The sequence below is a fragment of the Dendrobates tinctorius genome, unplaced genomic scaffold (assembly GCF_039654945.1).
Source record: "Dendrobates tinctorius isolate UK_male_01 unplaced genomic scaffold, ASM3965494v1 ptg000264l, whole genome shotgun sequence".
NCBI classification, from domain to species: Eukaryota; Metazoa; Chordata; class Amphibia; order Anura; family Dendrobatidae; genus Dendrobates; species Dendrobates tinctorius.
The window spans coordinates 1,814,502-1,839,109 of record NW_027361931.1 but is presented as its reverse complement, the minus strand read 5'-3'; the positions used below and the strand labels follow the sequence as shown (position 1 = coordinate 1,839,109).

The 24,608-nt window shown below is 45.3% G+C and overlaps 1 protein-coding gene and 1 long non-coding RNA gene across 4 annotated transcripts in view; one reads left to right on the top strand and one right to left on the bottom strand.

Moving 5' to 3' along the window:
* Positions 1–24,608, bottom strand: part of LOC141069455 (uncharacterized) — a 307,336-nt gene that overhangs the window by 15,095 nt on the left and 267,633 nt on the right. The window lies entirely within an intron of this gene.
* Positions 1–24,608, top strand: part of LOC141069452 (uncharacterized) — a 158,745-nt gene that overhangs the window by 77,417 nt on the left and 56,720 nt on the right. Inside the window, exon 4 of the mRNA XM_073558997.1 lies at positions 18,192–18,312. Within this exon, the coding sequence (XP_073415098.1) occupies positions 18,192–18,312 (121 nt within the window). The remainder of the gene's footprint in view (positions 1–18,191; positions 18,313–24,608) is intronic.

Below are 24,608 nucleotides of genomic sequence, written 5' to 3'. Positions count from 1 at the left end.
GATGAGAGGAGACTGCTGGGAGATTATACAGTATACACTGGAGGATTCTGGGTGATGTCAGGAGACTGCTGGGAGATTATACAGTATACACTGGAGGATTCTGGGTGATGAGAGGAGACTGCTGGGAGATTATACAGTATACACTGGAGGATTCTGGGTGATGAGAGGAGACTGCTGGGAGATTATACAGTATACACTGGAGGATTCTGGGTGATGAGAGGAGACTGCTGGGAGATTATACAGTATTTATACACTGGAGGATTCTGGGTGATGAGTGGAGACTGCTGGGAGATTATACAGTGTACACTGGAGGATTCTGGGTGATGAGAGGAGACTGCTGGGAGATTATACAGTATTTATACACTGGAGGATTCTGGGTGATGAGTGGAGACTGCTGGGAGATTATACAGTGTACACTGGAGGATTCTGGGTGATGAGAGGAGACAGCTGGGAGATTATACAGTATACACTGGAGGATTCTGGGTGATGAGAGGAGACTGCTGGGAGATTATACAGTATTTATACACTGGAGGATTCTGGGTGATGAGTGGAGACTGCTGGGAGATTATACAGTGTACACTGGAGGATTCTGGGTGATGAGAGGAGACAGCTGGGAGATTATACAGTATACACTGGAGGATTCTGGATGATGAGAGAAGACTGCTGGGAGATTATACAGTATACACTGGAGGATTCTGGGTAATGGGAGGAGACTGCTGGGAGATTATACAGTACACACTGAAGGATTCTGGTTGATGAGAGGAGACTGCTGGGAGATTATACAGTGTTCACTGAAGGATTCTGGGTGATGAGAGGAGACTGCTGGGAGATTATACAGTGTTCACTGAAGGATTCTGGGTGATGAGAGGAGACAGCTGGGAGATTATACAGTATACACAGAAGGATTCTGGGTGATGAGAGGAGACTGCTGGGAGATTATACAGTATACACTGGAGGATTCTGGGTTATGGGAGGAGACTGCTGGGAAATTATACAGTACACACTGAAGGATTCTGGTTGATGAGAGGAGACTGCTGTGAGATTATACAGTATACACTGGAGGATTCTGGGTGATATGAGGAGACTGCTGGGAGATTATACAGTATACACTGGAGGATTCTGGGTGATGAGAGGAGACTGCTGGGAGATTATACAGTGTACACTGGAGGATTCCAGGTGATGAGAGGAGACTGCTGGGAGATTATACAGTATACACTGGAGGATTCTGGGTGATATCAGGAGACTGCTGGGAGATTATACAGTATACACTGGAGGATTCTGGGTGATGAGAGGAGACTGCTGGGAGATTATACAATGTACACTGGAGGATTCTGGGTGATGAAAGGAGACTGCTGGAAGATTATACAGTATACACCGAAGGATTCTGGGTGATGAGAGGAGACTGCTGGGAGATTATACAGTGTTCACTGAAGGATTCTGGGTGATGAGAGGAGACTGCTGGTAGATTATACAGTATACACTGGAGGATTCTGGGTGATGAGAGGAGACTGCTGGGAGATTATACAGTGTACGCTGGAGGATTCTGGGTGATGAATGGAGACTGCTCGGAGATTATACAGTGTACACTGAAAGATTCTGGGTGATGAGAGGAGACTGATGGGAGATTATACAGTGTACACTGAAAGATTCTGGATGATGAGAGGAGACTGCTGGGAGATTATACAGTATACACCGAAGGATTCTGGGTGATGAGAGGAGACTGCTGGGAGATTATACAGTGTTCACTGAAGGATTCTGGGTGATGAGAGGAGACAGCTGGGAGATTATACAGTATACACTGGAGGATTCTGGGTGATAAGAGGAGAGGAGACTGCTGGGAGATTATACAGTATACACAGAAGGATTCTGGGTGATGAGAGGAGACTGCTGGGAGATTATACAGTATACACTGGAGGATTCTGGGTGATGGGAGGAGACTGCTGGGAGATTATACAGTATACACTGAAGGATTCTGGTTGATGAGAGGAGACTGCTGGGAGATTATACAGTATACACTGGAGGATTCTGGGTGATGAGAGGAGACTGCTGGGAGATTATACAGTGTACACTGGAGGATTCTGGGTGATGAGAGGAGACTGCTGGGAGATTATACAGTATACACTGAAGGATTCTGGGTGATGAGAGGAGACTGCTGGGAGATTATACAGTATACACTGAAGGATTCTGGGTGATGAGAGGAGACTGCTGGTAGATTATACAGTATACACTGGAGGATTCTGGGTGATGAGAGGAGACTGATGGGAGATTATACAGTATACACTGAAAGATTCTGGGTGATGAGAGGAGACTGCTGGGAGATTATACAGTATACTCTGAAGGATTCTGGGTGATGAAAGGAGACTGCTGGGAGATTATACAGTATACACTGAAAGATTCTGGGTGATGAGAGGAGACTGATGGGAGATTATACAGTGTACACTGGAGGATTCTGGGTGATGAGCGGAGACTGCTGGGAGATTATACAGTGTACAGAGAAGGATTCTGGGTGATGAGAGGAGACTGCTGGGAGATTATACATTATACACTGGAGGATTCTGGGTGATGAGAGGAGACTGCTGGGAGATTATACAGTGTACACAGAAGGATTCTGGGTGATGAGAGGAGACTGCTGTGAGATTATACAGTATACACTGGAGGATTCTAGGTGATAAGAGGAGAGGAGACTGCTGGGAGATTATACAGTATACACTGGAGGATTCTGGGTGATGGGAGGAGACTGCTGGGAGATTATACAGTATACACTAGAGGATTCTGGGTGATGAGAGGAGACTGCTGGGAGATTATACAGTATACACTGAAGGATTCTGGTTGATGAGAGGAGACTGCTGGGAGATTATACAGTATACACTAGAGGATTCTGGGTGATGAGAGGAGACTGCTGGGAGATTATACAGTATACACTGGAGGATTCTGGGTGATGAGAGGAGACTGCTGGGAGATTATACAGTGTACACTGGAGGATTCTGGTTGATGAGAGGAGACTGCTGGGATATTATACAGTATACACTGGAGGATTCTGGGTGATGAGAGGAGACTGATGGGAGATTATACAGTATACACTGAAAGATTCTGGGTGATGAGAGGAGACTGCTGGGAGATTATACATTATACACTGAAGGATTCTCGGTGATGAGAGGAGACTGATGGGAGATTATACAGTATACACTGGAGGATTCTGGGTGATGAGAGGAGACTGCTGGGAGATTATACAGTGTACACTGGAGGATTCTGGGTGATGAGAGGAGACTGCTGGGAGATTATGCATTATACACTGGAGGATTCTGGGTGATGAGAGGAGACTGCTGGGAGATTATACAGTATACACTGGAGGATTCTGGGTGATGAGAGGAGACTGCTGGGAGATTATACAGTGTACACAGCAGGATTCTGGGTGATGAGAGGAGACTGCTGGGAGATTATACAGTATACACTGGAGGATTCTGGGTGATGGGAGGAGACTGCTGGGAGATTATACAGTATACACTGGAGGATTCTGGGGGATGAGAGGAGACTGCTGGGAGATTATACAGTATACACTGGAGGATTCTGGGTGATGAGAGTAGACTGCTGGGAGATTATACAGTATACACTGGAGGATTCTGGGTGATGAGAGGAAACTGCTGAGAGATTATACAGTATACACTGGAGGATTCTGGGTGATTAGAGGAGACTGCTGGGAGATTATACAGTATACACTGAAAGATTCTGGGTGATGAGAGGAGACTGCTGGGAGATTATACAGTATACACTGGAGGATTCTGGGTGATGAGAGGAGACTGCTGGGAGATTATACAGTATACACTGGAGGATTCTGGGTGATGAGAGGAGACTGCTGGGAGATTATACAGTGTACACTGAAGGATTCTGGGTGATGAAAGGAGACTGCTGGGAGATTATACAGTATACACTGGAGGATTCTGGGTGATGAGAGGAGACTGCTGAGAGATTATACAGTGTACACTGGAGGATTCTGGGTGATGAAAGGAGACTGCTGGGAGATTATACAGTACACACTGGAGGATTCTGGATGATGAGAGGAGACTTCTGGGAGATTATACAGTGTACACTGTAGGATTCTGGGTGATGAGAGGAGACTGTTGGGAGATTATACAGTATACACTGGAGGATTCTGGGTGATGAGAGGAGACTGCTGAGAGATTATACAGTATACACTGGAGGATTCTGGGTGATGAGAGGAGACTGCTGGGAGATTATACAGTGTACACTGAAGGATTCTGGGTGATGAAAGGAGACTGCTGGGAGATTATACAGTATACACTGGAGGATTCTGGGTGATGAGAGGAGACTGCTGAGAGATTATACAGTGTACACTGGAGGATTCTGGGTGATGAAAGGAGACTGCTGGGAGATTATACAGTACACACTGGAGGATTCTGGATGATGAGAGGAGACTTCTGGGAGATTATACAGTGTACACTGAAGGATTCTGGGTGATGAAAGGAGACTGTTGGGAGATTATACAGTATACACTGGAGGATTCTGGGTGATGAGAGGAGACTGCTGAGAGATTATACAGTGTACACTGGAGGATTCTGGGTGATGAAAGGAGACTGCTGGGAGATTATACAGTACACACTGGAGGATTCTGGATGATGAGAGGAGACTTCTGGGAGATTATACAGTGTACACTGTAGGATTCTGGGTGATGAGAGGAGACTGCTGGGAGATTATACAGTATACACTGGAGGATTCCGGGTGATGAGAGGAGAGGAGACTGCTGGGAGATTATACAGTATACACTGGGGGATTCTGGGTGATGAGAGGTGACTGCTGGGAGATTATACAGTGTACACTGGAGGATTCTGTGTGATGAGAGGAGACTGCTGGGAGATTATATAGTATACACTGGAGGATTCTGGGTGATGAGTGGAGACTGCTGGGAGATTATACAGTATACACTGGAGGATTCTGGGTGATGAGTGGAGACTGCTGGGAGATTATACAGTATACACTGGAGGATTCTGGGTGATGAGAGGAGACTACTGGGAGATTATACTGTATACACTGGAGGATTCTGGGTGATGAGAGGAAACTGCTGGGAGATTATACAGTATTCACTGGAGGATTCTGGGTGATGAGTGGAGACTGCTTGGAGATTATACAGTATACACTGGAGGATTCTGGGTGATGAGAGGAGACTTCTGGGAGATTATACAGTGTACACTGGAGGATTCTGGATGATGAGAGGAGACTGCTGGGAGATTATACAGTGTACACTGGAGGATTCTCGATGATGAGAGGAGACTGCTGGGAGATTATACAGTATACACTGGTGGATTCTGGGTGATGAGAGGAGACTGCTGGGAGATTATACAGTGTACACTGAAGGATTCTGGATGATGAGAGGAGACTGCTGGGAGATTATACAGTATACACTGGAGGATTCCGGGTGATGAGAGGAGACTGCTGGGAGATTATACAGTGTGCACTGGAGGATTCTGGGTGATGAGAGGAGACTGCTGGGAGATTATACAGTATACACTGTAGGATTCCGGGTGAAGAGAGGAGACTTCTGGGAGATTATACAGTGTGCACTGGAGGATTCTGGGTGATGAGAGGAGACTGCTGGGAGATTATACAGTATACACTGGAGGATTCCGGGTGATGAGAGGAGACTGCTGGGAGATTATACAGTATACACTGGAGGATTCTGGGTGATGAGAAGAGACTTCTGGGAGATTATACAGTGTGCACTGGAGGATTCTGGGTGATAAGAGGAGACAGCTGGGAGATTATACAGTATACAGTGAAGGATTCTGGGTGTTGAGAGGAGACTGCTGGGAGATTATACAGTATACACTGGAGGATTCTGGGTGATGAGAGGAGACTTCTGGGAGATTATACAGTGTACACTGGAGGATTCTGGGTGATGAGAGGAGACTGCTTGGAGATTATACAGTGTACAGTGAAGGATTCTGGGTGATGAGAGGAGACTGCTGGGAGATTATACAGTATACACTGGAGGATTCTGGGTGATGAGAGGAGACTTCTGGGAGATTATACAGTGTACACTGGAGGATTTTGGGTGATGAGAGGAGACTGATGGGAGATTATACAGTATACACTGGAGGATTCCGGGTGATGAGAGGAGACTGCTGGGAGATTATACAGTATACACTGGAGGATTCTGGGTGATGAGAGGTGACTGCTGGGAGATTATACAGTGTGCACTGGAGGATTCTGGGTGATAAGAGGAGACAGCTGGGAGATTATACAGTATACAGTGAAGGATTCTGGGTGATGAGAGGAGACTGCTGGGAGATTATACAGTATACACTGGAGGATTCTGGGTGATGAGAGGAGACTTCTGGGAGATTATACAGTGTACACTGGAGGATTCTGGGTGATGAGAGGAGACTGCTTGGAGATTATACAGTGTACAGTGAAGGATTCTGGGTGATGAGAGGAGACTGCTGGGAGATTATACAGTGTACACTGGAGGATTCTGGGTGATGAGAGGAGACTGCTGGGAGATTATACAGTATACACTGGAGGATTCTGGGTGATGAGAGGAGACTTCTGGGAGATTATACAGTGTACACTGGAGGATTTTGGGTGATGAGAGGAGACTGCTGGGAGATTATACAGTATACACTGGAGGATTCTGGGTGATGAGAGGAGACTGCTGGGAGATTATACAGTATACACTGGAGGATTCTGGGTGATGAGAGGAGACTGTTGGGAGATTATACAGTATACACTGGAGGATTCTGGGTGATGAGAGGAGACTTCTGGGAGATTATACAGTGTACACTGGAGGATTTTGGGTGATGAGAGGAGACTGCTGGGAGATTATACAGTATACACTGGAGGATTCTGGGTGATGAGAGGAGACTGCTGGGAGATTCTACAGTATACACTGGAGGATTCTGGGTGATGAGAGGAGACTGCTTGGAGATTATACAGTGTACAGTGAAGGATTCTGGGTGATGAGAGGAGACTGCTGGGAGATTATACAGTGTACACTGGAGGATTCTGGGTGATGAGAGGAGACTGCTGGGAGATTATACAGTATACACTGGAGGATTCTGGGTGATGAGAGGAGACTGCTGGGAGATTATACAGTATACACTGGAGGATTCTGGGTGATGAGAGGAGACTGCTGGGAGATTATACAGTGTACACTGGAGGATTCTGGGTGATGAGAGGAGACTGCTGGGAGATTATGCATTATACACTGGAGGATTCTGGGTGATGAGAGGAGACTGCTGGGAGATTATACAGTATACACTGGAGGATTCTGGGTGATGAGAGGAGACTGCTGGGAGATTATACAGTGTACACAGCAGGATTCTGGGTGATGAGAGGAGACTGCTGGGAGATTATACAGTGTACACTGGAGGATTCTGGTTGATGAGAGGAGACTGCTGGGATATTATACAGTATACACTGGAGGATTCTGGGTGATGAGAGGAGACTGCTGGGAGATTCTACAGTATACACTGGAGGATTCTGGGTGATGAGAGGAGACTGCTTGGAGATTATACAGTGTACAGTGAAGGATTCTGGGTGATGAGAGGAGACTGCTGGGAGATTATACAGTGTACACTGGAGGATTCTGGGTGATGAGAGGAGACTGCTGGGAGATTATACAGTATACACTGGAGGATTCTGGGTGATGAGAGGAGACTGCTGGGAGATTATACAGTGTACACTGGAGGATTCTGGGTGATGAGAGGAGACTGCTGGGAGATTATACAGTATACACTGGAGGATTCTGGGTGATGAGAGGAGACTTCTGGGAGATTATACAGTGTACACTGGAGGATTTTGGGAGATGAGAGGAGACTGCTGGGAGATTATACAGTGTACACTGGAGGATTCTGGGTGATGAGAGGAGACTGCTGGGAGATTATACAGTATACACTGGAGGATTCTGGGTGATAAGAGGAGAGGAGACTGCTGGGAGATTATACAGTATACACTGGAGGATTCTGGGTGATGGGAGGAGACTGCTGGGAGATTATACAGTATACACTAGAGGATTCTGGGTGATGAGAGGAGACTGCTGGGAGATTATACAGTATACACTGAAGGATTCTGGTTGATGAGAGGAGACTGCTGGGAGATTATACAGTATACACTAGAGGATTCTGGGTGATGAGAGGAGACTGCTGGGAGATTATACAGTATACACTGGAGGATTCTGGGTGATGAGAGGAGACTGCTGGGAGATTATACAGTGTACACTGGAGGATTCTGGTTGATGAGAGGAGACTGCTGGGATATTATACAGTATACACTGGAGGATTCTGGGTGATGAGAGGAGACTGATGGGAGATTATACAGTATACACTGAAAGATTCTGGGTGATGAGAGGAGACTGCTGGGAGATTATACATTATACACTGAAGGATTCTCGGTGATGAGAGGAGACTGATGGGAGATTATACAGTATACACTGGAGGATTCTGGGTGATGAGAGGAGACTGCTGGGAGATTATACAGTGTACACTGGAGGATTCTGGGTGATGAGAGGAGACTGCTGGGAGATTATGCATTATACACTGGAGGATTCTGGGTGATGAGAGGAGACTGCTGGGAGATTATACAGTATACACTGGAGGATTCTGGGTGATGAGAGGAGACTGCTGGGAGATTATACAGTGTACACAGCAGGATTCTGGGTGATGAGAGGAGACTGCTGGGAGATTATACAGTATACACTGGAGGATTCTGGGTGATGGGAGGAGACTGCTGGGAGATTATACAGTATACACTGGAGGATTCTGGGGGATGAGAGGAGACTGCTGGGAGATTATACAGTATACACTGGAGGATTCTGGGTGATGAGAGTAGACTGCTGGGAGATTATACAGTATACACTGGAGGATTCTGGGTGATGAGAGGAAACTGCTGAGAGATTATACAGTATACACTGGAGGATTCTGGGTGATTAGAGGAGACTGCTGGGAGATTATACAGTATACACTGAAAGATTCTGGGTGATGAGAGGAGACTGCTGGGAGATTATACAGTATACACTGGAGGATTCTGGGTGATGAGAGGAGACTGCTGGGAGATTATACAGTATACACTGGAGGATTCTGGGTGATGAGAGGAGACTGCTGGGAGATTATACAGTGTACACTGAAGGATTCTGGGTGATGAAAGGAGACTGCTGGGAGATTATACAGTATACACTGGAGGATTCTGGGTGATGAGAGGAGACTGCTGAGAGATTATACAGTGTACACTGGAGGATTCTGGGTGATGAAAGGAGACTGCTGGGAGATTATACAGTACACACTGGAGGATTCTGGATGATGAGAGGAGACTTCTGGGAGATTATACAGTGTACACTGTAGGATTCTGGGTGATGAGAGGAGACTGTTGGGAGATTATACAGTATACACTGGAGGATTCTGGGTGATGAGAGGAGACTGCTGAGAGATTATACAGTATACACTGGAGGATTCTGGGTGATGAGAGGAGACTGCTGGGAGATTATACAGTGTACACTGAAGGATTCTGGGTGATGAAAGGAGACTGCTGGGAGATTATACAGTATACACTGGAGGATTCTGGGTGATGAGAGGAGACTGCTGAGAGATTATACAGTGTACACTGGAGGATTCTGGGTGATGAAAGGAGACTGCTGGGAGATTATACAGTACACACTGGAGGATTCTGGATGATGAGAGGAGACTTCTGGGAGATTATACAGTGTACACTGAAGGATTCTGGGTGATGAAAGGAGACTGTTGGGAGATTATACAGTATACACTGGAGGATTCTGGGTGATGAGAGGAGACTGCTGAGAGATTATACAGTGTACACTGGAGGATTCTGGGTGATGAAAGGAGACTGCTGGGAGATTATACAGTACACACTGGAGGATTCTGGATGATGAGAGGAGACTTCTGGGAGATTATACAGTGTACACTGTAGGATTCTGGGTGATGAGAGGAGACTGCTGGGAGATTATACAGTATACACTGGAGGATTCCGGGTGATGAGAGGAGAGGAGACTGCTGGGAGATTATACAGTATACACTGGGGGATTCTGGGTGATGAGAGGTGACTGCTGGGAGATTATACAGTGTACACTGGAGGATTCTGTGTGATGAGAGGAGACTGCTGGGAGATTATATAGTATACACTGGAGGATTCTGGGTGATGAGTGGAGACTGCTGGGAGATTATACAGTATACACTGGAGGATTCTGGGTGATGAGTGGAGACTGCTGGGAGATTATACAGTATACACTGGAGGATTCTGGGTGATGAGAGGAGACTACTGGGAGATTATACTGTATACACTGGAGGATTCTGGGTGATGAGAGGAAACTGCTGGGAGATTATACAGTATTCACTGGAGGATTCTGGGTGATGAGTGGAGACTGCTTGGAGATTATACAGTATACACTGGAGGATTCTGGGTGATGAGAGGAGACTTCTGGGAGATTATACAGTGTACACTGGAGGATTCTGGATGATGAGAGGAGACTGCTGGGAGATTATACAGTGTACACTGGAGGATTCTCGATGATGAGAGGAGACTGCTGGGAGATTATACAGTATACACTGGTGGATTCTGGGTGATGAGAGGAGACTGCTGGGAGATTATACAGTGTACACTGAAGGATTCTGGATGATGAGAGGAGACTGCTGGGAGATTATACAGTATACACTGGAGGATTCCGGGTGATGAGAGGAGACTGCTGGGAGATTATACAGTGTGCACTGGAGGATTCTGGGTGATGAGAGGAGACTGCTGGGAGATTATACAGTATACACTGTAGGATTCCGGGTGAAGAGAGGAGACTTCTGGGAGATTATACAGTGTGCACTGGAGGATTCTGGGTGATGAGAGGAGACTGCTGGGAGATTATACAGTATACACTGGAGGATTCCGGGTGATGAGAGGAGACTGCTGGGAGATTATACAGTGTGCACTGGAGGATTCTGGGTGATAAGAGGAGACAGCTGGGAGATTATACAGTATACAGTGAAGGATTCTGGGTGTTGAGAGGAGACTGCTGGGAGATTATACAGTATACACTGGAGGATTCTGGGTGATGAGAGGAGACTTCTGGGAGATTATACAGTGTACACTGGAGGATTCTGGGTGATGAGAGGAGACTGCTTGGAGATTATACAGTGTACAGTGAAGGATTCTGGGTGATGAGAGGAGACTGCTGGGAGATTATACAGTATACACTGGAGGATTCTGGGTGATGAGAGGAGACTTCTGGGAGATTATACAGTGTACACTGGAGGATTTTGGGTGATGAGAGGAGACTGATGGGAGATTATACAGTATACACTGGAGGATTCCGGGTGATGAGAGGAGACTGCTGGGAGATTATACAGTATACACTGGAGGATTCTGGGTGATGAGAGGTGACTGCTGGGAGATTATACAGTGTGCACTGGAGGATTCTGGGTGATAAGAGGAGACAGCTGGGAGATTATACAGTATACAGTGAAGGATTCTGGGTGATGAGAGGAGACTGCTGGGAGATTATACAGTATACACTGGAGGATTCTGGGTGATGAGAGGAGACTTCTGGGAGATTATACAGTGTACACTGGAGGATTCTGGGTGATGAGAGGAGACTGCTTGGAGATTATACAGTGTACAGTGAAGGATTCTGGGTGATGAGAGGAGACTGCTGGGAGATTATACAGTGTACACTGGAGGATTCTGGGTGATGAGAGGAGACTGCTGGGAGATTATACAGTATACACTGGAGGATTCTGGGTGATGAGAGGAGACTTCTGGGAGATTATACAGTGTACACTGGAGGATTTTGGGTGATGAGAGGAGACTGCTGGGAGATTATACAGTATACACTGGAGGATTCTGGGTGATGAGAGGAGACTGCTGGGAGATTATACAGTATACACTGGAGGATTCTGGGTGATGAGAGGAGACTGTTGGGAGATTATACAGTATACACTGGAGGATTCTGGGTGATGAGAGGAGACTTCTGGGAGATTATACAGTGTACACTGGAGGATTTTGGGTGATGAGAGGAGACTGCTGGGAGATTATACAGTATACACTGGAGGATTCTGGGTGATGAGAGGAGACTGCTGGGAGATTATACAGTATACACTGGAGGATTCTGGGTGATGAGAGGAGACTGTTGGGAGATTATACAGTATACACTGGAGGATTCTGGGTGATGAGAGGAGACTTCTGGGAGATTATACAGTGTACACTGGAGGATTTTGGGTGATGAGAGGAGACTGCTGGGAGATTATACAGTATACACTGGAGGATTCTGGGTGATGAGAGGAGACTGCTGGGAGATTCTACAGTATACACTGGAGGATTCTGGGTGATGAGAGGAGACTGCTTGGAGATTATACAGTGTACAGTGAAGGATTCTGGGTGATGAGAGGAGACTGCTGGGAGATTATACAGTGTACACTGGAGGATTCTGGGTGATGAGAGGAGACTGCTGGGAGATTATACAGTATACACTGGAGGATTCTGGGTGATGAGAGGAGACTGCTGGGAGATTATACAGTGTACACTGGAGGATTCTGGGTGATGAGAGGAGACTGCTGGGAGATTATGCATTATACACTGGAGGATTCTGGGTGATGAGAGGAGACTGCTGGGAGATTATACAGTATACACTGGAGGATTCTGGGTGATGAGAGGAGACTGCTGGGAGATTATACAGTGTACACAGCAGGATTCTGGGTGATGAGAGGAGACTGCTGGGAGATTATACAGTGTACACTGGAGGATTCTGGTTGATGAGAGGAGACTGCTGGGATATTATACAGTATACACTGGAGGATTCTGGGTGATGAGAGGAGACTGCTGGGAGATTCTACAGTATACCCTGGAGGATTCTGGGTGATGAGAGGAGACTGCTTGGAGATTATACAGTGTACAGTGAAGGATTCTGGGTGATGAGAGGAGACTGCTGGGAGATTATACAGTGTACACTGGAGGATTCTGGGTGATGAGAGGAGACTGCTGGGAGATTATACAGTATACACTGGAGGATTCTGGGTGATGAGAGGAGACTGCTGGGAGATTATACAGTGTACACTGGAGGATTCTGGGTGATGAGAGGAGACTGCTGGGAGATTATACAGTATACACTGGAGGATTCTGGGTGATGAGAGGAGACTTCTGGGAGATTATACAGTGTACACTGGAGGATTTTGGGTGATGAGAGGAGACTGCTGGGAGATTATACAGTGTACACTGGAGGATTCTGGGTGATGAGAGGAGACTGCTGGGAGATTATACAGTATACACTGGAGGATTCTGGGTGATAAGAGGAGAGGAGACTGCTGGGAGATTATACAGTATACACTGGAGGATTCTGGGTGATGGGAGGAGACTGCTGGGAGATTATACAGTATACACTAGAGGATTCTGGGTGATGAGAGGAGACTGCTGGGAGATTATACAGTATACACTGAAGGATTCTGGTTGATGAGAGGAGACTGCTGGGAGATTATACAGTATACACTAGAGGATTCTGGGTGATGAGAGGAGACTGCTGGGAGATTATACAGTATACACTGGAGGATTCTGGGTGATGAGAGGAGACTGCTGGGAGATTATACAGTGTACACTGGAGGATTCTGGTTGATGAGAGGAGACTGCTGGGATATTATACAGTATACACTGGAGGATTCTGGGTGATGAGAGGAGACTGATGGGAGATTATACAGTATACACTGAAAGATTCTGGGTGATGAGAGGAGACTGCTGGGAGATTATACATTATACACTGAAGGATTCTCGGTGATGAGAGGAGACTGATGGGAGATTATACAGTATACACTGGAGGATTCTGGGTGATGAGAGGAGACTGCTGGGAGATTATACAGTGTACACTGGAGGATTCTGGGTGATGAGAGGAGACTGCTGGGAGATTATGCATTATACACTGGAGGATTCTGGGTGATGAGAGGAGACTGCTGGGAGATTATACAGTATACACTGGAGGATTCTGGGTGATGAGAGGAGACTGCTGGGAGATTATACAGTGTACACAGCAGGATTCTGGGTGATGAGAGGAGACTGCTGGGAGATTATACAGTATACACTGGAGGATTCTGGGTGATGGGAGGAGACTGCTGGGAGATTATACAGTATACACTGGAGGATTCTGGGGGATGAGAGGAGACTGCTGGGAGATTATACAGTATACACTGGAGGATTCTGGGTGATGAGAGTAGACTGCTGGGAGATTATACAGTATACACTGGAGGATTCTGGGTGATGAGAGGAAACTGCTGAGAGATTATACAGTATACACTGGAGGATTCTGGGTGATTAGAGGAGACTGCTGGGAGATTATACAGTATACACTGAAAGATTCTGGGTGATGAGAGGAGACTGCTGGGAGATTATACAGTATACACTGGAGGATTCTGGGTGATGAGAGGAGACTGCTGGGAGATTATACAGTATACACTGGAGGATTCTGGGTGATGAGAGGAGACTGCTGGGAGATTATACAGTGTACACTGAAGGATTCTGGGTGATGAAAGGAGACTGCTGGGAGATTATACAGTATACACTGGAGGATTCTGGGTGATGAGAGGAGACTGCTGAGAGATTATACAGTGTACACTGGAGGATTCTGGGTGATGAAAGGAGACTGCTGGGAGATTATACAGTACACACTGGAGGATTCTGGATGATGAGAGGAGACTTCTGGGAGATTATACAGTGTACACTGTAGGATTCTGGGTGATGAGAGGAGACTGTTGGGAGATTATACAGTATACACTGGAGGATTCTGGGTGATGAGAGGAGACTGCTGAGAGATTATACAGTATACACTGGAGGATTCTGGGTGATGAGAGGAGACTGCTGGGAGATTATACAGTGTACACTGAAGGATTCTGGGTGATGAAAGGAGACTGCTGGGAGATTATACAGTATACACTGGAGGATTCTGGGTGATGAGAGGAGACTGCTGAGAGATTATACAGTGTACACTGGAGGATTCTGGGTGATGAAAGGAGACTGCTGGGAGATTATACAGTACACACTGGAGGATTCTGGATGATGAGAGGAGACTTCTGGGAGATTATACTGTGTACACTGAAGGATTCTGGGTGATGAAAGGAGACTGTTGGGAGATTATACAGTATACACTGGAGGATTCTGGGTGATGAGAGGAGACTGCTGAGAGATTATACAGTGTACACTGGAGGATTCTGGGTGATGAAAGGAGACTGCTGGGAGATTATACAGTACACACTGGAGGATTCTGGATGATGAGAGGAGACTTCTGGGAGATTATACAGTGTACACTGTAGGATTCTGGGTGATGAGAGGAGACTGCTGGGAGATTATACAGTATACACTGGAGGATTCCGGGTGATGAGAGGAGAGGAGACTGCTGGGAGATTATACAGTATACACTGGGGGATTCTGGGTGATGAGAGGTGACTGCTGGGAGATTATACAGTGTACACTGGAGGATTCTGTGTGATGAGAGGAGACTGCTGGGAGATTATATAGTATACACTGGAGGATTCTGGGTGATGAGTGGAGACTGCTGGGAGATTATACAGTATACACTGGAGGATTCTGGGTGATGAGTGGAGACTGCTGGGAGATTATACAGTATACACTGGAGGATTCTGGGTGATGAGAGGAGACTACTGGGAGATTATACTGTATACACTGGAGGATTCTGGGTGATGAGAGGAAACTGCTGGGAGATTATACAGTATTCACTGGAGGATTCTGGGTGATGAGTGGAGACTGCTTGGAGATTATACAGTATACACTGGAGGATTCTGGGTGATGAGAGGAGACTTCTGGGAGATTATACAGTGTACACTGGAGGATTCTGGATGATGAGAGGAGACTGCTGGGAGATTATACAGTGTACACTGGAGGATTCTCGATGATGAGAGGAGACTGCTGGGAGATTATACAGTATACACTGGTGGATTCTGGGTGATGAGAGGAGACTGCTGGGAGATTATACAGTGTACACTGAAGGATTCTGGATGATGAGAGGAGACTGCTGGGAGATTATACAGTATACACTGGAGGATTCCGGGTGATGAGAGGAGACTGCTGGGAGATTATACAGTGTGCACTGGAGGATTCTGGGTGATGAGAGGAGACTGCTGGGAGATTATACAGTATACACTGTAGGATTCCGGGTGAAGAGAGGAGACTTCTGGGAGATTATACAGTGTGCACTGGAGGATTCTGGGTGATGAGAGGAGACTGCTGGGAGATTATACAGTATACACTGGAGGATTCCGGGTGATGAGAGGAGACTGCTGGGAGATTATACAGTATACACTGGAGGATTCTGGGTGATGAGAAGAGACTTCTGGGAGATTATACAGTGTGCACTGGAGGATTCTGGGTGATAAGAGGAGACAGCTGGGAGATTATACAGTATACAGTGAAGGATTCTGGGTGTTGAGAGGAGACTGCTGGGAGATTATACAGTATACACTGGAGGATTCTGGGTGATGAGAGGAGACTTCTGGGAGATTATACAGTGTACACTGGAGGATTCTGGGTGATGAGAGGAGACTGCTTGGAGATTATACAGTGTACAGTGAAGGATTCTGGGTGATGAGAGGAGACTGCTGGGAGATTATACAGTATACACTGGAGGATTCTGGGTGATGAGAGGAGACTTCTGGGAGATTATACAGTGTACACTGGAGGATTTTGGGTGATGAGAGGAGACTGATGGGAGATTATACAGTATACACTGGAGGATTCCGGGTGATGAGAGGAGACTGCTGGGAGATTATACAGTATACACTGGAGGATTCTGGGTGATGAGAGGTGACTGCTGGGAGATTATACAGTGTGCACTGGAGGATTCTGGGTGATAAGAGGAGACAGCTGGGAGATTATACAGTATACAGTGAAGGATTCTGGGTGATGAGAGGAGACTGCTGGGAGATTATACAGTATACACTGGAGGATTCTGGGTGATGAGAGGAGACTTCTGGGAGATTATACAGTGTACACTGGAGGATTCTGGGTGATGAGAGGAGACTGCTTGGAGATTATACAGTGTACAGTGAAGGATTCTGGGTGATGAGAGGAGACTGCTGGGAGATTATACAGTGTACACTGGAGGATTCTGGGTGATGAGAGGAGACTGCTGGGAGATTATACAGTATTCACTGGAGGATTCTGGGTGATGAGAGGAGACTTCTGGGAGATTATACAGTGTACACTGGAGGATTTTGGGTGATGAGAGGAGACTGCTGGGAGATTATACAGTATACACTGGAGGATTCTGGGTGATGAGAGGAGACTGCTGGGAGATTATACAGTATACACTGGAGGATTCTGGGTGATGAGAGGAGACTGTTGGGAGATTATACAGTATACACTGGAGGATTCTGGGTGATGAGAGGAGACTTCTGGGAGATTATACAGTGTACACTGGAGGATTTTGGGTGATGAGAGGAGACTGCTGGGAGATTATACAGTATACACTGGAGGATTCTGGGTGATGAGAGGAGACTGCTGGGAGATTCTACAGTATACACTGGAGGATTCTGGGTGATGAGAGGAGACTGCTTGGAGATTATACAGTGTACAGTGAAGGATTCTGGGTGATGAGAGGAGACTGCTGGGAGATTATACAGTGTACACTGGAGGATTCTGGGTGATGAGAGGAGACTGCTGGGAGATTATACAGTATACACTGGAGGATTCTGGGTGATGAGAGGAGACTGCTGGGAGATTATACAGTGTACACTGGAGGATTCTGGGTGATGAGAGGAGACTGCTGGGAGATTATACAGTATACACTGGAGGATTCTGGGTGATGAGAGGAGACTTCTGGGAGATTATACAGTGTACACTGGAGGATTTTGGGTGATGAGAGGAGACTGCTGGGAGATTATACAGTGTACACTGGAGGATTCTGGGTGATGAGAGGAGACTGCTGGGAGATTATACAGTATACACTGGAGGATTCTGGGTGATGAGAGGAGACTGCTGGGAGATTATACAGTGTACACTGGAGGATTTTGGGTGATGAGAGGAGACTGCTGGGAGATTATACAGTATACACTGGAGGATTTTGGGTGATGAGAGGAGACTGCTGGGAGATTATACAGTATACACTGGAGGATTCTGGGTGATGAGAGGAGACTGCTGGGAGATTATACAGTGTACACTGGAGGATTCTGGGTGATGTTGTTGGTTTTTAGGTTCCCCTTAGGTGTCAGGACGTCGCTGTGTATTTCTCCATGGATGAGTGGGATTATGTAGCAGGACGCCGGGATCAGTTCCAGGACATAAAGGAACATCAGCAATCTGTGACATCAGCGGGTAATAAGAAAAAAATAAAATTGAGATTTGCGTGCACAGGGTCGTAATTAATAGTAACCTTGTAGGTGGGGTGTTTGCTCTCCTGATGAGTTGTGTCACATCTCTAGTAATTGCCGTACAATATATTCAGCTGCTCCGGCCACATCTGCAGATTGAGGAGATGTCGGACTCGGGGTTTCTGCTGTGACAGGAGTAGATCCACGTGTGGCAATATTTCGTATCGCTTCTCTTCATGCGTTTCAGGTTCATACTGAACACTTTCTCAAAACTGAACTACACGTGAAGAATCAACAAGAAGGCACTACACTATGAAAGGAAACGCCAACAGATTAGACTCGAAAAAACGTGCTCATTAACCCCTTTCCAACCTTTGACGTATCCATACATCCCTGTGACCACGGTCTTATTGACCTGGGACATACGGAAACTTCGCGACGATCACCTCCGGTTGTCTGCTGATTCTTACACCTGACACCAGGCACTCAGTGACAGGAGCGGTCCTGCACAACTCCCGACACTTTAACCCGTTGAATGCTACGATTGAACTCGATCGCAGCTTTCCTGTAGCTGGCAGAGGGAAGACATCCCTTCTGCCTTTGGATCGCAGACCTCGCAACGTTATTGCGGAATCCCAGTTGTTGCCATGGTTACCCGATGTCATCATGACAACATCCGGGTCACCAGAGATAAGAAAGTTGCTGATCATGCAGCGCTGGCAGTTTGCATTGCATAGGGATTCTGCTGCATCCCAATGCTTTACAATGCTATACAAGCGATCAGCCTGCAAAATATAAAAGTCCCATAGTAGTGGGACACAGTAAAAAAGTTAAAAAAAAAATGTTAAAGATATTTTTTAAAAATAATAATAAAAAAAAAATCTAAATATATTGTCCCCATGAATTAATATTTTTAGTGAAAAAGAAGCTGAATATAAATTAACATGGTACAGCTTAAAACATAGAATCATAGAATCGTAGAGTTGGAAGGGACCTCCTGGGCCATCTGGTCCAACCCCTTGCTCGAAGCAGGATTCGCTAAATCATCCCAGACAGATGTCTGTCCAGCCTCTGTTTGAAGACTTTCATTGAAGGAGAACTCACCACCTCTCATGGCAGCCTGTTCCACTCATTGATCACTTTAACTGTCAAAAAGTTTTTTCTAATATCTAATCTGTGTCTCCTCCCATTCAGTTTCATCCCATTGCTTCTAGTCTTTCCTTGTGCAAATGAGAATAAAGATGATCCTTCTACAATGTGACAGCCCTTTAGATATTTGTAGTCAGCTATTAAGTCTCCTCTCAGTCTTCTTTTTTGCAAGCTAAACATTCACAAATCCTGCAACCTTTCCTCATAAGGCAGGGTTTGCAGACCGGTCACCATTCTGGTCGCTCTTTTCTGAACTTGCTCCTGTTTGTTGATGTCTTTTTTAAAATGTGGCGCCCAAAACTGGACACAGTATTCCAGATGAGGTCTGACCAAAGAGGAGTAGAGGGAAATAATGACTTCACGTGATCTAGATTGTATGCTTCTGTTAATACATCCTAGAATTGCATTTGCCTTTTTTGCTGCTGCATCACACTGTTGACTCATATTCAGTCTGTGATCTATTAGTATGCCCAAGTCTTTTTCACATGTGCTGTCACTTAGCCCTATTCCTCCCATTCTGTATATGCTTTTTTCATTTTTATTGCCCAGATGTAGTACTTTGCATTTTTCCCTGTTAAAAACCAGTCTGTTAGTTGCTTCCCACTGCTCCAGTTTATTTATATCTTTTTGATTCCTCTCTCTCTTTTCTCTAGTTTTAGCTATCCCTCCTAGCTTTGTGTCATGAGCACATTTAATCAGTTTACCCTCAATTCCTTCATCTAAATAGTTGATAAAGATGTTGAACAATACAGGGCCCAGGACAGAGCCCTGTGGTACCCCACTAGAGACATTCTTCCAACTGGATGTGCAGCCATTTACGACCACTCTTTGGATCCGATCACTAAGCCAGTTATGAATCCACCTAACAGTTGCCTTGTCCATTCCATACCTAGTCATTTTTTCAATAAGGATTGTGTGAGATACTTTAGAATCATAGAATCGTAGAGTTGGAAGGGACCTCCTGGGCCATCTGGTCCAACCCCCTGCTCAAAGCAGGATTCGCTAAATCATCCCAGTCAGATGTCTGTCCAGCCTCTGTTTGAAGACTTCCATTGAAGGAGAACTCACCACTTCTCGTGGCAGCCTGTTCCACTCATTGATCACTCTAACTGTCAAAAAGTTTTTTCTAATATCTAATCTGTGTCTCTTCCCATTCAGTTTCATCCCATTGCTTCTAGTCTTTCCTTGTGCAAATGAGAATAAAGTTGATCCTTCTACAATGTGACAGCCCTTTAGATATTTGTAGACAGCTATTAAGTCTCCTCTCAGTCTTCTCTTTTGCAAACTAAACATTCCCAAATCCTGCAACCTTTCCTCATAAGACAGGGTTTGCAGACCGGTCACTATTCTGGTCGCTCTTTTCTGAACTTGCTCCAGTTTGTTGATGTCTTTTTTAAAATGTGGTGCCCAAAACTGGACACAATATTCCAGATGAGGTCTGACCAAAGATGAGTAGAGGGAAATAATGACTTCACGTGATCTAGACTGTATGCTTCTGTTAATACATCCTAGAATTGCATTTGCCTTTTTTGCTGCTGCATCACACTGTTGACTCATATTCAGTCTGTAATCTATTAGTATACCCAAGTCTTTTTCACATGTGCTGTCACTTAGCCCTATTCCTCCCATTCTATATATGCTTTTTTCATTTTTATTGCCCAGATGTAGTACTTTGCATTTCTCCCTGTTAAAAACCATTCTGTTAGTTGCTGCCCACTTCTCCAGTTTATTTAAATCTTTTTGAATCCTCTCTCTCTCTTCTCTAGTATTAGCTATCCCTCCTAGCTTTGTGTCATCAGCAAATTTAATCAGTTTACCCTCAATTCCTTCATCTAAATCGTTGATAAAGATGTTGAACAATACAGGGCCCAGGACAGAGCCCTGTGGTACCCCACTTGAGACATTCTTCCAACTGGATGTGCAGCCATTTACGACCACTCTTTGGGTCCGATCACTAAGCCAGTTATGAATCCACCTAACAGTTGCCTTGTCCATTCCATACTTAGTCATTTTTTCAATAAGGATTGTATGAGAGACTTTGTCAAATGCTTTGCTGAAGTCAAGATATACTATATCTACAGCATTTCCTTGATCCACCCAATCAGTGATACCGTCATAGAAGGAAATTAAGTTAGTCTGACATGACTTATTAGTTAGAAACCCATGCTGACTCTGTTTAATCACTTCATTCTTATCCAGGTATTGACATACATGTTGTTTAATAATTTGTTCAAAGATCTTTCCTGGTATAGAAGTCAGACTCACCGGCCTATAGTTGCCTGGGTCCACCTTCTTCCCCTTTTTGAAGATAGGAACAACATTTGCTCTTCTCCAGTCTTCTGGCACTTCTCCTGTTCTCCAAGAATTTTCAAAGATTATGGAGAGGGGTTCAAAAATTTCTTCTGCTATCTCCTTCAGTACTCTGGGGTGTAATTCATCTGGACCTGGAGACTTGAATTCATTTAGGTTAGCTAAGTGTTTCCTCACTATCTTTCTGTTTATAGATATCCTGGATTCTTCTATTCCCTTAATAGGATAGTGAATAACAGTTGATGTTGCATTTCCTTTCTGAGAGAAAACAGATGCAAAATAGGAATTTAAAAGTTCAGCCTTCTCAACATCCTGTCTTACCATTTCATCATTTTCATCCTGTAAAAATCCTATAGCATCTTTGACTTTTCTTTTACTTTTGACATATCCCCAAAATCCTTTATTATTGCTTTTGACATCTCTTGCAAGCCTCAGTTCATTTTCAGCTTTAGCTAATCTGATTTGTGCCCTGCAGGTTCTGCAGACAGCATTATATTCTTCTTTAGATATGCCTCCCTCTTTCCATTTTATAAACATTTTTTTCTTCCTTTTTAGCATGTGCTTAAGTTCTGTGTTCATCCATCCTGGTTTCCTTAAATGCTTCCTATTCTTCCCTCTTTTCGGAATTAACAACTGTGCTTTGAGAATTTCATTTTTCAAGATTTCCCATCCTTCCTGGACATTTTTGTCTTTAAGGATATCCAGCCATTGGATCCCTCCAATTCTCTTTCTGAATCCCTTAAAATCTGCCTTTCTGAAATCTAACCTTGACGTCTGAGTCTTCACAGGTCTTCCACCTCTAGTAATCCAAAATTCTAAAATAGCATGGTCGCTACCTCCTAGGGTCCCAGCCACTTTTACCTCCTCAACCATTTCCTCCCTGTTTATAAGGATTAGATCCAAGGTAGCAGTTCCCCTTGTTTTCTCCCTTACCTTTTGGAAGATAAAGTTGTCAGCAAGAGAGGATAAGAATTTCCTTGACCTGTTAGTTTTGCCTGAGAGAGATTCCCAACAAATGTCTGGATAGTTGAAATCTCCCATGACAACTATGTCATATTTTTTGGAGAACTTGGCCATTTGATGCATAAAGAGTTCATCCATATCTTCAGCTTGCACAGGCGGCCTGTAGTAAATGCCTACAATGGTGTCCTTTCCATTGTTCTGTCCTTGTATTCTTACCCAAACAGTTTCCACAGAACTTCCAGTCTCTGTAGCTTGGATCTCTGTGCAGATATACGCGTTTCTAACATGCAATGCGACACCTCCTCCTCGTTTATCAAGTCTGTTTCTTGCAAATAAGTTGTGTTCTTCTAGCCTTGTATTCCAATCATGTGTATCGTCCCACCAAGTTTCAGTGATACCAATGACATTGTAACGGGGTCTTCCAAGCTGGGGTACCTCTTTCAGTACCACCCCGTGTTTTTGGAGGTCCGCTCTGCGTTGGCTGGAGTCTGAATGAAGGACGCTGGCTGGAATTCCTCTGAGTGCATGGGTGCATATAAAATATCACTGCTTCTCCATGTATTTCCAGTCTGACAACACTTTACTCACAGGACACAGAATATATCACACAGATACAGAGGGCCGGCCAATAGACAAGCGTCAGGCCAGACATGCATTACAAAAACAGCAGGTGGACGGAGCCTGCGTATGTTTACTGTGGGAATTACAAAGGTAGGGGGAGGGCGGACACTGCTGATACATTAGGGACATGCATCTCACATGGAACCTATTATATATACATTTAACTGCACAACATATTCTGGGTGCTGAGTGGTTCTGTAACAGACATCATATTTCTTTTCATGTGTTAGTAGTTCCAGTTCTCCTTGTTTGTTGCCCATGCTTTCTGCATTTGTATAGAAAAATTTTAGTTTGTGATTGGTTTATTTCGCCAACATTTTTATTATTTTGATTTTTTGTCTTTGTTCTTTCCACCCACTTCTAATACCAAAGTTCTCAAAAGCATTTGCCAGGTGTATGGCTTTTTCTGGCCTTTTGCTTCCCTTCCCACATTGTTCTAGTTTAAAGCTCTCCTGATGAGTGTATCAAGGCGACTTCCAAATACATGTTTTCCAGTCTTCGTAAGGTGCACCCCATCTCTAGCAAGTAGTCCATCGTATAGGTAATTCACTCCGTGATCCAGAAATCCAAATCCTTGCTGACGGCACACCATCGACGTAGCCAGTTGTTCACCTGCAGAATCTTATTCCACCTCCTTGTTCCATGGCCATCTACTGGGAGGATGGAAGAGAAGACCACCTGCGCTCCCAGTTCTTTCTCTTTCTTACCTAAGTTTTCAAAGTCTCTGCAGATGGTTTCCAGGTCGTTTCTTGCGGTGTCATTTGTCCCCACATGTAGTAGCAGGAATGGGTAGTCATCTGTAAGTCTGAAGAGTCCTGATATCCTGTCAGACACATCTTTAATTTTTGCACCTGGAAGACAGCACATTTCTCTTGAAGTTATATCCGGTCTGCAGATAGCGGCCTCTGTTCCTCTCAACAGGGAATCCCCCATGACCACCACTCTCTGTTTCTTCTTCACAACATTTTTCTTTCTCCATCCAGGAGGATTCTGAAGGCGTACACGGTTGCTGTTTGTGGGCGAAGTCTTATCCTGATGTATTTCTTCATCGTTCTCCTGCGTGAGAGCCTGGTACTGGTTCCTGAGCAGTATGGGTGCTGACTGCCTCCCGATCCTCCTGCTTCTCTGGGTTACATGCTTCTATTCCTCTGTTTCTTCAGGTGCACTTCGAATTTCTTCTTTTTCTGTAACATGAAGAGATAATTCTGCTCTGTCTAAGAACTCTTCACCTTCCTTAATGATCTTCAACGTAGCTAA